At 40.8% G+C, this 15149-nt stretch overlaps 1 protein-coding gene and 1 long non-coding RNA gene across 5 annotated transcripts in view; one reads left to right on the top strand and one right to left on the bottom strand.

Moving 5' to 3' along the window:
* Positions 1–15149, bottom strand: part of AHI1 (Abelson helper integration site 1) — a 64426-nt gene that overhangs the window by 3792 nt on the left and 45485 nt on the right. For 3 of the 4 annotated variants that reach the window (XM_081907056.1, XM_081907054.1, XM_081907055.1), the window contains exons 20-23: positions 11062–11120; positions 4171–4242; positions 2119–2281; positions 799–896 (exon numbers count right to left, since the gene is read on the bottom strand). In XM_081907056.1, the coding sequence (XP_081763182.1) occupies positions 799–896; positions 2119–2281; positions 4171–4242; positions 11062–11120 (392 nt within the window). Of the gene's footprint in view, positions 1–722; positions 897–2118; positions 2282–4170; positions 4243–11061; positions 11121–15149 lie in introns of all 4 variants that reach the window. The other variant, XR_014167254.1, reaches the window with a different exon arrangement.
* Positions 1–15149, top strand: part of LOC309367671 — a 73495-nt gene that overhangs the window by 30903 nt on the left and 27443 nt on the right. The gene's annotated exons all lie outside the window — the stretch shown is intronic.

Here is a 15149-nt window from a genome sequence, read left to right as displayed (position 1 = left end):
ACAATGCTAAATATATGATTGAAGTTACTCTCAGAATTCAGGTTAGGGTAACATTTGAGATGACCTGCCAGGTGAATTCTTGAGTACACTTTTTCTTATTTTTGCTGATGCAGGATACCCAATTAATACAAAATCTTTAAGTGCATATGCACACACAAATTTATCTAGAAAAAAATATGTACTCCTTTTAAGTGTGTTGACTCTAAAATAAAGTAAATGAATGAGCAACTGATGAGCACAATTATATTGTTCCATCTTTCTGAGCAGCAGATGTTTATTGAAGTTGTCCCAGTTTTGCCTAACTTAAATCAATTTTCCCAATGGCAAATGTTTATGCCCACAAAAAATTCCGGTGCACAGTCCTTGCAATAGGCACTCACTGCACAGGGCTCTGGATCTTGAATGTAACATACTCTTGATTGACATAACAACCATCTATTATGAAGCTGCAATTAGAAAGGAATACAAACCATTTGGAATCTTCACTTTATTAGCATTTCTGGATATGTTTACTGCTAAATCAAGCTAAACAATTTGTAGCAACAATTTAACTTAGTTAAATTTCATCTCTTCCTTTCTGCCAAATGAAATGTTTCCCAACATGTACGGATTGTATTTTGTAGGCATAAAAACCTCCAGGCTTCCACTGTTTTGAGAAATGCTGAATTCATGCAAGCCCATGCATTAAAATTAACATATGCTGGAAGCACTTGGCAATTAACCTGTTATCACAAGAAATGGTAAATGCAATCCCATCTTGCATAATTGTGCCATATGCCCTTTCCCGCAAACAGTTACCCCAGGCATAGCTGGCGATGCTGATTCTCCCAGTTCACTGAAAAGAAGAGGTGTAGAATCTTCGGCCAAACCTGAAGATAGTTGTTCTTCATATTGTGCTGAAAATGAATCATAAGTAATTAATTATGACTAACATGGCACTAAAGAGATAATCTAACTTGATCCATAGCGTTTTGGGGTCAGCTTCTCCATCGTTATTCAATATACCCATTTCAGTAACTCAAGGCTATTGATTTTTGTAGTAGTTCCCTGGCTGTTGCATATGATACAGAAAGAAGTGCCTGCTGTCTCTCTCCATACATCTATACTCTCCATCTCTATACATAATCAATACTGCAACATTTGGAAGGGAGACTACAAAACACGGAGAAAATGAATAGCCAACTGCCTTTGCTCACTGCTATACGTTTACCATATGCCTCGGTTCCATCCGTTCATGAGTTCATCATATAGATACCAAACATTTAGAGGTATATGGATAGCAGTTATTGGAAATAATTAAAATGGGGATTTAATAGATGGACTTTTGCATAGGGTGCCCTCTGGTGTGGAGACTAATTCTAACATCTGTGGGTACAGTTCTCAGTAATAATATGGACACTTGTGTAAAGAAAGAGGCACTTATAGACATGTACGGATTATGCCGAGATTATTAAGTCTGTGAATGCACTTGTGGTTATCTTCTTTGAGAACATTTGCTTAATTAAAAAAAAATATTAATTATATGATTTTAGTTTTGAAAGTCCTGGCAGAAGGCTTCCACTGACAGGGCTCCATAGGTGACTCTCATCCATTGTATCAGACATCTCCTCCCATGTGAAAAGGCATTCCTTCCTTCACAATATAAAGGGGGGGTGCCTTTTAAAATAGTGCTTGTTATCCCTGATTTAAAAAAAAATTAAAAGGGCATATATTCTGACCTCAATTTTTAGACAAAACCAAATGTTCAGCAAAGTGCATGCTTTAAACATTTAAGGTAGCAGCTTCAACATCTTCCGTTATAAGGTGATGGCAGTCAGCAAGACAGGGCAACTCTCTGCCTTGAAACCTTGTTCACTCTAACAACATTCTGCAACGAGGTTAGAGTGAACAATATAAGGTAGTTAGGGTAGTCTCAGTGTGTGGTAGCTCTTCACTTTCTTGTTTGTTGGTCAGACTAGTGCATGCTTGTTCAAATTTCACATTTAATCCTACTTTAATTATTTTAATATATCAGATGTATGCTGAACACATCAGCACACCGGCACAGAATGACAAATCTTGGATAATCAGTTAAGGCCCCACAAGCAGAAAAATACTAGGGAGAAGCATTATACGTACTTTCGCCAACCACATAATTGGCTGGAAAATAGCCTTGCTGTCCATTCGCCAGGCTGCCAAACCACCAGTTATCATTATCTTTGTATAACACTTGGATAATGTCACTGCAATGGATGGTTAGCTCATCTGATCGATGCGCTGTGTAGTCATAAAGAGCCACTACCTACGAAAGAGATAAGACCACCACAGCTTTATCACAAATGCACCACAGAGACGAAACACCAACATTCACTTCCTCTAATAGAAAAATTGCTGTAACCAAAGCTACACTTGGGTGAGAGCTGAGGCTGTCTCAGGTTTTGGGGCTGGTGGGAACACAGCAGGAGAAGGAAGATAAAGGGGTTGTGGGATTCAAGAAAGAGTTAAGAACATTCAAAGGCACCAAGATTAGTTTCAAAAAAACAACAGCAGCTGCTGGTTCTATAAGCAAATAAAGTTTGATACATTTACTTTCTCAGAATTGTTATACCACTCTCAGAGCCCACTTTATTTGTGAACTCATCTGCCTGGAGGTACAAAACAACATATTGGAATGATCACTTGATATATGGGGTAGTTTTGCTAGAAGGAAACTCTTTCAGAACATTTTGGGAAAAGCTGCATTGATAATTTTTCTACTGCACTTTAGATGACTTTTAAAAAATCATAGTTAAATGATAAAAGATTGATATTGCTCAGTACAACACTTCATATTATTTACTTACGCAGTATACTGATCTTGCAGTAAAGATGGTTATGTTTAAATAAAGTCATTTCAAAAATCAGGTAAAAGACTTATTTTGGCAAAGTCGCCTATATCGTGGTGCGTTCTGATGAGTTTAGCAGAGCAATCCATTTGATCTGCATTTTTAAAGGCTGCTGCACATGACAAGCTACTTTGTGCTGTGGGCGTCCTTAAATCATAATGCATGGAAACTATGTGTGTTTAAGAATCCACTTACCTGCAGCAACTCAAAGCAGAAAACCCCCCAACTTTGACTATGTCACTGCAAGCTCGTATTTAGATCAGTTCACAAATGAATTGCCATGGCATGTTGGATATTTTGACACTGCATTACATCTTATCAAAAATGCCTTTTCCATGTAGAGAAGCCCAGTGTTGGGACATCACCGCAAACCCATTTTTATTTAGGTGACTTCTTGATGGCATTGCAATAACAGGCTTCTTTGGGTGAAGTGTGCAATCTCACCAATGGTGTAATGAAAAGCAGCTATCATGTGATGGTTCTTCATGAGTGGCTGTGGGAAGACAGAATTGTTTTTGCTCACTGATAACCCTTTGCCACTACTGAGAACATCTGTATTGTAAGAGGAAACTAGATAGCAAAAAAAGATGAAGATGGAATTTATGACATAGTACTTATGGGGATTCCCCCTCCCCCCAAAAAAAATCTTTCCAAAAGGTAGGATGTCATTCCATTAAATAATTGCAAAATATATGATGTTACCTAATCTCTTTTGCAAATATTAATAAATCTTCAGCAATAACTAGAAAACCTTACAGGGCACCTAAGGTAAAAATAAAAATTTGACGAAAGGCTCAATGGAATGCATAATAATAAAGGAACACTAAACATGCTCTCTCTGTCACTGGAGTTATAAGAATATAATTCCTAACATCAGTTCATTATTTTGAAGAAGAGAATCCAGAAGCTTAGTGACAAGAAAAGTTTGCTTGTTTGCTCACTTGATGAATAGCTGAGCGTTAAAGAATTTGTTATATCCGATGGGTGACATCCAACAATTTTGTTCCATTTGCAGGAAAATGGGATTTGTGGAAGGGGAGTTGTAGTAGAGCCTTCTCCTTTTGTACACAATGGCCCCTATCCATCCAATGTAACTGATTTTAAAGAAATACTTAAAAGTGTACACCACTCTTTTCATAATTCCATTTTATATACAATTGATAATCTGAGTAATCTTGTTTTAAATAGAGGCAATGTATTCCTAAAACAAGTGTTGTAACAAGTGCTTCTAAAATGTAACAATTGCTAAGATGAAAAATCAACACACAATAGAGAAAATAGATTTTAAAAGTTGCCTGGCACTTACTGTTTCTTGGACAGAGACTGAACCGGAACTAGTGTCTCCTCTCACATAGGGTGCTGCTGGAAACTCAGCATTCTGGAAGAAATTACAGTGGTACCTCAGCTTACAGACACTTCAGGTTACAGACTCCGCTAATCCAGAAATAGTACCTTGGTTTAAGAACTTTGCTTCAGGATGAGAACAGAAATCGCACGGCGGCAGCGGGAGGCCCCATTAGCTAAAGTGGTACCTCAGGTTAAGAACAGTTTCAGGTTAAGAACAGCCCTCCAGAATGAATTAAGTTCTTAACACGAGGTATCACTGTATTTAACAGGAATAGATTGCATTAATGCAGGTGGGGAGTGGTGTAAAATTGTGGCTTGTCCACCCCTTCCAAACCCTGCTGGCTTCTGCTGCCCAGGGTGAGAGGTGTGGACTAGCCACAGTTATGGCCTGCTCTGATTGTTTCCAATGGAGGGAGGAGGAATTAGTTAGCAAGCTTCAGGCCAGCATGGAGGGGGTAGGGCAATAGTGGAGTCTCCAAGGTATTTGATGACTGGAAGATCTCAGCAACCTTGAATTTATTACCTGTGAGGGTATGTGACTGTTTTACATTTTAAAAAACCTTAATTTTAAATGGGGCTTTAATTCATTTTTAATTCATTTGTGTTATCGCTTTAGTGTTTGCCACTCTGGGGTTCTCAGGGAGGAAGGGTAGGATATAAATAAAATTAAAAAATTATAATTTGGGAATACTAAATCTCAGTTAGGTAAAATAGATGTGATGGTGACAAATATGTGCTTCGACCTGCACCCATAGAAAATGCAGTGGGGGTGGTTTGATCAGCAAAAGATCAGGGAGACGATCTGAACCCTCCCCTTGTTCATGTCTTGCCACCCTGCACCCATAAAAGCATATTACCCTCAGCTGGGCTTTAATACTAGAAAGCGAGCCTTTTTGGGAAAGGGGGGGGAAGGGAAAACACTTGTTGAAAGAAGCTGAAGGACGGTAAGCTACATCCTGCAAGGAAGAGGAAGTTTTGTGCTCCTCACCCATGCACCCCTTTCTGCTGTTCAAACCAAGCCTTTCAGTCTTTCTAATGAACTGCAGCTGATCCAGGTTTAAACACACAAATCAGGCCTGGTTTGGCTCTTATAGCAGAGAACCAGTGGATTTACCTAATTGTCATTTCTCAGTGCAGCCATCCAGAAAGGGCAAGTTTGAGCCTATTCTTGGCTCTTCATTCCTTGATATGAGCATTTGTAGAGTAGCAACACTGTCAAGGCAATGAGTTTTACCCGAAGGGAAGGAGTGGCTCTTGTTACTCTGTGATGAGTCATGGTGATGATGATGATTACTATTCTCATTATAATTCTTTTCAAAAAGATATTTATGAGCTCTCCAAAGGCCCCATCAAACTTCCTTGAGCTGAGGTAAGCTTTAGGAAATAATAGATTAAAAACTTCAGCATGCCCAGGGATATTTTGAATGCTTCCAGATGTTGTATTAAAGCTTTATTAATATGTGGATACAAAGTGCTTCCACCTAAAGAAATAAGTGTTTTACTTTTCAATTGTTGGAATTGGGATGATACATAGCCTCCATTTAAGGACTTAACAATGATTAGTGTATCATTTCTACTTCTTAATTTCACAAAACCTGTCCATGGAAGACATCTACAGACAATTTGGTAAACTGAAAAATCAGCAAATAAGGAACAATGATGACTGGATAGTAAGCATGTCACTAAATTTAGCTCAGGCTTTCCTAAGGTCTGTGGACTTAAGGCTTACAAACTTAAGGAATACTCAAATGCACAAACCTTCCATATGGAAGGTTTACTTGCATCAGTTTGCCACACAGAGAATTGGATTCAGGGTTACCACCTTTTCATTGGCTCCTATGCCATAAAACACAGGCCAGCATGTAGAGATGGCAACAAGATTGTGCAACACAGCACCCATTATGATAGGCATATATACCCGTTTACAAGGTAATATAGATGTCTCCATGTCATAGGCAGTTTAGACAGAAGTTTGAGCAGATGTCATATAAAAGCTGTCAGAAAACCTGGAGAACCACTTCATCACTGTAGACCATGAACTGGGAACCGATGGCCCTCTGGATGTTGCTAGACTGCACCTCCCATCTGCCCTGATCATTGAGCAGATTGGCTGTGGCTCATGTGAGTTCAGCAACATTTACAACTATTATTTGTGTTGCTAAAGCCATTACAAAAAAACAAAATACATAAAACAGAATAGATTACATAGTTAAAATGATAATTTAAACCAGACATTCTGTCAGATAAATTCTTTAGGGGAGCAAACTCTTAACTTATCCCCACAAACTTTTCTCCTTTAAATTGTTGTTTTAAAAGCAAGACAGAAGTGTAAGGGGACTTGCTCCGTAATACAAATTAATCAATCTCTCAACTGGGAGACTTAAATCTTTGAAGAAGGCTGCTCTTAAGTCCTTGTAGATTAGACAAATCAGTAAGTAGTGGGGTAAATCTTCAGGCACATTACTTCCACATGGGCAAGCTCTCTCTTCACAAGGAATCTGGTGGTAACACCCTTCGACTATGACAGTGCATAGACTGCAACTGTTTGACATTTGTGATGCTGGTTACATAGTGAGGACAAGGAGTCTGAATGGGTAATTTGGCATACCAAGGGGCACATTTGGACAGACAGGCAGAAGTGAGATTAGCACAAAAACCATGCTTTAAAATATGAGATTTCATGTGGCAAGATGCAATCTCAAAGTCTAATGAGCTCAGAATGCCCAAAGAGAGGTCATGCACGTCAACATCTCATTGAAAGCAGAAAGTACTAAAATGGGCCTGATCCCACTTTTTAAATTTTAACCAATACCTAATGCAAAGATAGGCACTCTGGTCCTTCACTGAACAGAGACCAGCTTCCACATGGAGAATGGAAGACTCAGTTGCCTTGAGGAGCTCAAAAATTGAACAAATACCGTATTTTTCGCCCTATAGGACGCACTTTTTCCCCTCCAAAAATGAAGGGGAAATCTGGGTGCATCTTATGGGGTGAATGCAGGCTTCAGGAACACATCCGCAGCCTAGGCAGCCCTGCAGGAGTTCCCGCAGGGCTGTCTAGGCTGCGGATAGCAGCCTGCTTCCTGGAGCGCCGGGCGCGCTGAAAGCAGAGCGCCCAACGCTTTGAGAACACATCCGCAGCCTAGGCAGCCCTGCGGGAGTTCCTGCAGGGCTGTCTAGGCTGCGGATAGCACTCTGCTTCCTGGAGCACCGGGCGCGCTGAAAGCAGAGGGCCCAACGCTTCGGGAACACATCCGCAGCCTAGGCAGCCCTGCGCGAGTTCCTGCAGGGCTGTCTAGGCTGCGGATAGCACTCTGCTTCCTGGAGCACCGGGCGCGCTGAAAGCAGAGGGCCCAACGCTTCGGGAACACATCCGCAGCCTAGGCAGCCCTGGGGAGTTCCCGCAGGGCTCCCTACGCTGCGGACAGCAGCCTGCTGCCCGGCGCGAGGAGCGCCCAGAAGCAGAGCGCCCCGCCCGCCGGGCAGACATCCACAGCGTGTTGGAGCTCTGCGGGAGTTCCCCGCAGGGCTCCCCACGCTACGGGTAGCAGCCGGCCGCCTGGCGTGAGGGGTGCCCTGAAGCAGAGCGCCCCTCGTGCCGGACAGACATCAGCCAGCCCCACAAGCTCAGGGGACAGCAAGGAGGTGCAGCGCCGCCATCCCGCTGTTCCTCGACCTGGTTCGGTTTCCCCGACCTGGTTTTGGGGGGGGGGAAATAAAGGGGGAAAATTTCCCTTTATTTCCCCCCAAAAAAACTAGGTGCATCCTATGGGACGGAGCACCCTATGGGACAAAAAACACGGTATATTTATTCTGGGATATTTCCAGATTCTTTTGTTGAAGGGATTCTCTATTGTGCTATATTTTACTTATTTCACTCTTTTATAATGTCTCTGTTTTGAAGCTTGTTCTAGCTCCCCTTAGTATTACTTTTAGTCATGAAGTGCAGGTAAGGGATTGTAAACAAACAAACAAACAAACAAACATGTTGATAGTGAAGCTGCACATGGAATTTTACTTTATTGCAAATGTCTAACAGGTTATTTAATTTCCAGGACTTTATATTAAAATAATTATCACAGCAAATTATGAATGTTGTGCAACTTTAAATCTCAAAGATAAACTTCATTAAGGATACAAGTTATTTTTTTACTGCTCTAATCCCTACCTACCGTGGGGCTTGTTTGTTTCCCATATTAGTTTAAAATATACAGAAGAGTCCACAGACATTTTGAACTATTTGGATAGGGTCAGATTTAAATTTCAGAGCGGGCATGCCTCTGGTTTTCCTCCCGTTGATTCCAATGGTAGGTAAATAAACTATAGCAGCCCAAACTCTGCTCTGGTGGCTTTTTGGGGAACAGGAGGGCTTTGGATCCATAGCCTAACCCAACCTACCTCCCTTTAGCCCCCTGAAATATCAGAGGAACGCCTGCTGTGGTCCTTTTCACAGCCTCACTAAGGAAGCTTACAAGGTCAGATCTCCCTCTCCAAGAGCCAACCTCTCTGTCTATGCTTTGAGAAGGAGATCTGAAAAACCCAATGGCCCCTAAAACACCCTTCAAGGAAAAGAAGGCTGCAGCCTTAGGAGGCAATTATTGGGTGAGATACAGTGTCATGTCATCATATGTAATGAAAATTCACTTTTGCCCCTTATGTTCTTGCACCCTGCCAATCCACTCCAGGGAGGTCTCCTAATTCTCAGTGGAAGGTATTAGGGATGCATAGGGTCTGCAAGGAATGGGGAGGAAGGATAAGCCCTGTTTGAGGAAGCAGAGGTCTGTGGCACAACTGGACACCTACTTTCACTATTAACAAATATCCTGCTGAAGATACTCAAACTGGAAACTGGTAGCTTGACATAATTATAAAACCTACGATATGACCAGTAAAAAAAATAAAATAGAATTTATATAGAAATAGAAAGTGCTTTTTACAATATTTTATTCATTTACCCTCACAACAGCTCTGTGAAACCAAACAGTATTATTCCTATTGTCCAGATAAATTACAGAGATAGAGTTCTGAGATGTCTAAAGCAACTAAGCTCACAGTGACAGAACTTTCATGTAACATCAGGTTTTAGGGTGGGAAGAAAAATTCAGATTATAAACAATTGATAAGAAAAAGCAGTAACTGTGTTAAAATCTTACAGAATAAGTAACTCCTGTAAAAAGTAGCTATACTACTGTCATGTGTTGGTCTTTCTACGGCATGGATCATTAAATTACTGCTGGTGCTACTACTGTTGCTTTCCTGGGTTTTCAGAAGACTATGATCCTGATTTGATTATAGTCCTTTAAGTATTTAATGAGCATGGGAATCTATAATCTGCCTAGAGGAAAAGCTGTGCCAGGATGCACTTTACTGAGTCCTGCAATGTACAAACACAAAAAAGAAACGCAAACACAGCTGCTTCGACAAAGCCTACAGGGATTTTAAAAAAGGGATGAATTGTAAAGTAGGTGACATAATTCAACTGCTAAGATTATTCAAACACACTCCAAAACTATTTTGATCCATTTCTCTTTAATCAGAAACACTTCACTTTCAACTTTAAAGGATGTCAATTTACATACTGTAGAAGTTTTCTACCAGCACCATAAAAAAGTTAATGAATACCATAATGAATTTCCCATCTTTACTTTTCCCTCTTTGGTTTCAGCTATTCTGGGCTGGTATATCTGAAAGTAATTCTCACTCAGGAATTTGTGAGCCAATGTAGCCCGAAAATTAGTTTCTGCACTAATTGAGGAAAAAACAGCTTATAGATATAAATCATGCTTTTATCCAGGGGCACAAGAAGCTTGGAAAACCAGTAAACAAAAGCTTAAAAAATTAATAAATCAACATCTCCAATCCAGAGCCTCTGTTGAGCATGATGAGAGGTCCCTAGTGCACTCTGGGTGAGATGTTTGCCCACATTAGAGGAAAATATGTACTTTAAGATGGGAATGAGCAAAGCTGTTCCCCAGGTCTGAAATGAATTGGTGGGGAGGGCAGTCCGGTTATGTGATTGCTGTAATTAAGTGCTGCATTATTTATGCCACTGCATTTTGTGAAGGAGGGAACAGAAGAAGGTGAGGGACAAAGTATGATGGCTATTTTGCAAGACTCACAGCTGGAAAGGAAGCACCTTAATCTTAGTGATTTTTGGATACAGGTAACAAAGGAGTTAATAGCCCAACACAATTTAACTCAAATCCCATACAAAAAAAAATGGTCATAGTGTGTGTGTGTATAATGATAATAATGTGTGTGTAGAGGTAAGTATGGGAAAGCTTTGGGAGACCAATTGGTTAAAATGAGGTGATCGTGTTTAACAATAACCTTCCTGTTCACAACTCTGGTTCTTTATTATTTTAAAGTAAATAAAACCCAAAGTAAACTAAGATTTCAGTCTACACTTTACACAAGTGGCAACCATGCTGCTTAATATAAGACAATCAATGAGCAAAAGTTCAATTAGAGTCAATCTCTCTCTGTCTCAATTGAAAGTACAAAGAATTAGCATACAAGTTCAGGTCCTGTTGTGTCCACTTTTCCTTATTCTCCACAACTATGTATCTAAAGACATCCTAAGGATAGAAAGTTGCGATCTAGGCATACCTAATTGCAATGAGTTTTACAAGCATAGTACACAAAGCTGATTGTGGATCTTTTGTTCAGAGAGCAACTGCGGGAGCCAGAAAACCTACATGGACAATGATTCTGTGGAAGGCAGGTCTTTTATGACTGAACGGAAGGATAAGAAAGCTCCTGTACAATGATAACTTTTGAAGAAGGATTTTAAAAAGTTTTTTTAAAAAATGTTATATGCAAAAAGAAAAAGGAATACTGAGCTGCTTACCGTGTGTAGTCCAGCTGACGGGCTTCGGCAAAAAGGATTTCCTACTGGGATGAAGCTCCCTGTGAAAAGACAAAGCTGTGAAATTTTTGCTTGTTATCCCCTTTCAGTCTAATAAATCATTTTATTTTATTTTATATTTTTTAAAAAACATGATGATGGTAAGACAGTTCACAAAAACTTGAATAAAAAAGCAGCAGCTGCTTTCAGTCCCAGCTATGCATCTTTCAGTCAGGAACAGTTGGAGAGTTTATCTAACTAACAGACCTGACACAAGGTTAGCTAATCCAATATTTCCATTCAAATGATTTGGAAAGATACTGCAAGCAATGACCACATACCACCTCGCACGCAGAACTGACACTATTATTTAAAACCAGCACTGTCTTTCCCAGCCATTGAATCTTTGAGTCATGCATACAAAGTTTCCCCCCCACCAGAAGTGATCACAACACCTCTGCATTGAACTACTCATTTTATCTGAAAGAATAGATATAAGCTATTCAGTGTATTCTCTTTGATCATATGACTTCCTGGCAACACACATCTTGCTGTTTATTTTATTCCAGCTCACTACAGTATATTTTTAAAAGGGTTTATTTGTCATTTTGGGTCTTTTTGCATGTATTATTAGACTGACTACCAAGCTCACACTAATCTTTTCAATATGTATGGCTTCATCTTTTTTCTTTTCTTTTTGTAGATGGTATGTGCATAGCTCTAAGGAAGGAAACATCTTTAAAAAACATTTTTATTTTTTTTAAAAGGAAGATAATCCCTATACCACCTCCCTTCTGCAAATTCTAGTGCAGTTTGGTGAAGAAGTTAAGAGTGCTGGCCTAGAACAGGGATGGGAAATGGGATCCAACTGGTGGGTTGGATCCTGATGTCCCCAACTTTCCTGTCAGTCATCTGACACTCACCTGTCAATCATTTGAGATCAGGTAAAGTGCTTTCCTTTTTCCATGTGGTTTGAAATAAAACTGTGTGGGCAAAGGCTTTAGGGTTTGTAGGTACCAATGAGCCCTGATACAAGGTGGGCATGGCTTGGGGGAAGCATTTGGACTAATTCTATACGAAACCACTGGGAAGTGTCATCCAGAGATTTGGGGCATAGTGGCATCAGTCTTCTGATAAGCAGAAACAGGTGTTTCAGGACTCACAGTGAGATGGGAGTATGTAGCCCTTCAGATATCTACAGCCCAAAGTATTTAAGGGATTTCCCCCAGTCTCATCCCTGTGTCCACAAACTGGCACATGAGGCAAATCTGCTCTTTAACTTACTCAAGGACTACTCACGGATGTTGGCACCTATCACTTCATACCCTTCTTTCATCATGTTACGGCTTTTTTCATGATGGTCATTTAATCAGAAAAGATTACCAACTTCAGCAGGAGGAAAGTTTGCATATGGTCGAACTGTTATCACATATAGGGCTTACATTAAGTTGTCATTATAGAAGAAGAAAAAATCAGATTGGATCCAAGAAGAGGTGACCAAAACGAACCCTTCTGTTAGCAACACGCGCCAGAATGACATGCTGCTCCTCATTCACCCAAATGTGTGTTATAGTGATAACCAGAAATTCAGTAACTGTCAACTTGTACACACCCACCCACACCATTCAGTTAAGTGCTCTGGGTGATACCTGCTCATCAGTTCCCTGGATTCTCAACTAATGGTTGAAATTATTCAGGTGCACTGGCACATATCCATGGGAAAGCTTGCACAACCTCCACCTGCACTTTGCCAGCCCTTAAGCCAGTGGTATTAGTCACACTCATAATAAATTTCCTCACAAATATTTGAACACTGGAAGATATTTATATATGTAATTAGATGGCACCACCTCAAAGACCTAGCTTGCCCACAATCTTGCAAACACTTCTCCTTTGAGAGAATAAAAAACTTCATTCTTAACAGGTTTATGTGTGCTCCAGTTACCCAGTTTTCTCCCCTGTCACATCTTTGCCCTATATAAGCCTAAATAATAAACATAAATGATTCAGAAAGGGCACAGTTCTATTTTAAAGACTACTGTTGAATACTCATACTATTTGTGTCAAAGAGGTAAACTACATAAGAATATAGGAACATAAGAAGAGGCCTGCTCTTCTTATGAGGCCTATTTGGAAGAGGCCCATTTAGTCCAGCATCCTAATCTCACAGTGGCTAACCAGATGACTATAGGAATCCTGCAAGCAATGCAACAATACTCTCCTGCTTTGTGATACCTGGGAACTGATATCCAGAGACATACTGCTCTGATACTGGGGGTAGAACACAGCCATTTTGGCTAGTAGTCATTGATAACCTCCTCCTATTTGTTCTATCCTTTAAAAAATGGTCAACTTCTTTTAAAGCCATCCAGTCTCGTGGCCATCACTACATCTTGTGGGAATGAATTAGATTAACTATGCATTATGCAAAGAAGTGCTCCCTTTTGTCTGTCCTCAGTCTTCCAACATTCAGCTTTGGATGGTCTCAAGTCCTATTATCATGAGAACAGAAAACTTCCCCCTTTTCATTTTCTCCACACCATGCATAATCGTATATTGCTCCATCAAGCCCCCTTACTAGCCTTTTTTCTAAACTAAAAAGCTGTAACCTTTCTGACTCACCCTGACTGACCCTGCTTATAATGCTTACCCCCAGAGCAAGAGGCATCTGTGTAAGAAAGCACAGTGTGATGGTTACAGTGACAACAAAATAGTTATGCAGTCACTGTTTCCAAAATATTGCAGGTGGTGTATTTGCAAAAGTCTTGCCTTGACTCTTAACTTTGCCACTGAAGTTCTATGATAAAAGCTGGAGGCAAAGGGCAGAATCTTTATAGCAAGGGGTCATGCACACTCTCAAATGTAGGCACATGGGAGATACACACACACACACACACACACACACACACTTATTTCATAAAAGTTATATACCTCTTGGTTGTAAAAGAAACCCCAAATCCTCAAATATACAGAGGTACCTACCCTTCCTCAGTTGATCTGTGCAGATCAGCTAAGTAAGGGGCTTAGTGCACCATCTCTGCTCATCAATTGATTAACTTGATGACTGGGGTAGGGGACAAATTGCATTCTCATCAGGCTGCTGGGCTCCATACAACTCAGCACTGTGTCTATTTTATTTAGTTATTTGCTGCTGTTTTGTTTATTTGGTGGCGTCCTGTAGAAGGTGGAAGAATTGGCTTGAGGGTTGGGGTTGATGATCTGGAGGTGTCACCCCTGAATTAAAATACCTGCACAGGGGTGAGGCCAGGTGAAAGTAGTGAAGTTCAGATTTTAGGCACCAGAAGTTCCCCAGAGTGGAGTATGAACACTCAGCCACTCATAATTAGTTTGGCGCCATCAGATTTTTGTAGTAGAGTCCTGTGAAAAATAGCAAGGACCTAAGAAAGCTACTATTGCCAGAAATCCTGGCATTCAAGAGCATGCTTAGCAGAAATTTAACTGAGACCGTTCTGAATCAAGCCTGTGAAAATTCACCTGTGGTAGGCAACCTTTTTCAGCCCAAAGGCCACCTCCCCATTTGGGCAGCCTTTTGAGGGCCACATGTCAGTGGTGGGCAGGGATGGAGGCAGAAGTGAATAGAGAAATGAATGCAAATTTTACCTTTTATAGTATGCTTGTTTTTAAACCCACTCAGACCTCTTTCTGAGGAGGGTGTGTGGCCTGGGGAGATTTCCAAGGGCCAGATAGAGAGGCCTGGGAGGCTAGTCTATTTAGAGTAAATGAGGCAGTGCTGGGAGCCACCTGCAGTGAGCGTCCCAGGTGGGCAGGGTGGAGATGTCACCCCTATCAGGAATGACACCTGGGGTGGACCGCACCTACTGCTCCCCCCTTCCACCACCAGCAGCCACCACTGGATTTGCCACCCCTGATCTGCAATGCAAGGAGCAACTGGCCAAGGAAAAACTGAAGCACACTGTTTCCTTAGCCCAAAGAACCCTTTGCCTCTAGTATCATAAGAGATCTGGCCTCGGTTCTGAAGCCCCTGGAAGAAATACTGGAACAAATAATTCTTAAACCCCTAGCTACCCCAATTTTCCAACATCACACACATAATATAAAATACACACATT

The sequence above is a fragment of the Podarcis melisellensis genome (genome assembly GCF_964234715.1).
Source record: "Podarcis melisellensis genome assembly, chromosome: 3".
NCBI classification, from domain to species: Eukaryota; Metazoa; Chordata; class Lepidosauria; order Squamata; family Lacertidae; genus Podarcis; species Podarcis melisellensis.
The sequence above is the reverse complement of the archived record's forward strand: the minus strand, read 5'-3'. Positions and strand labels throughout refer to the sequence as shown.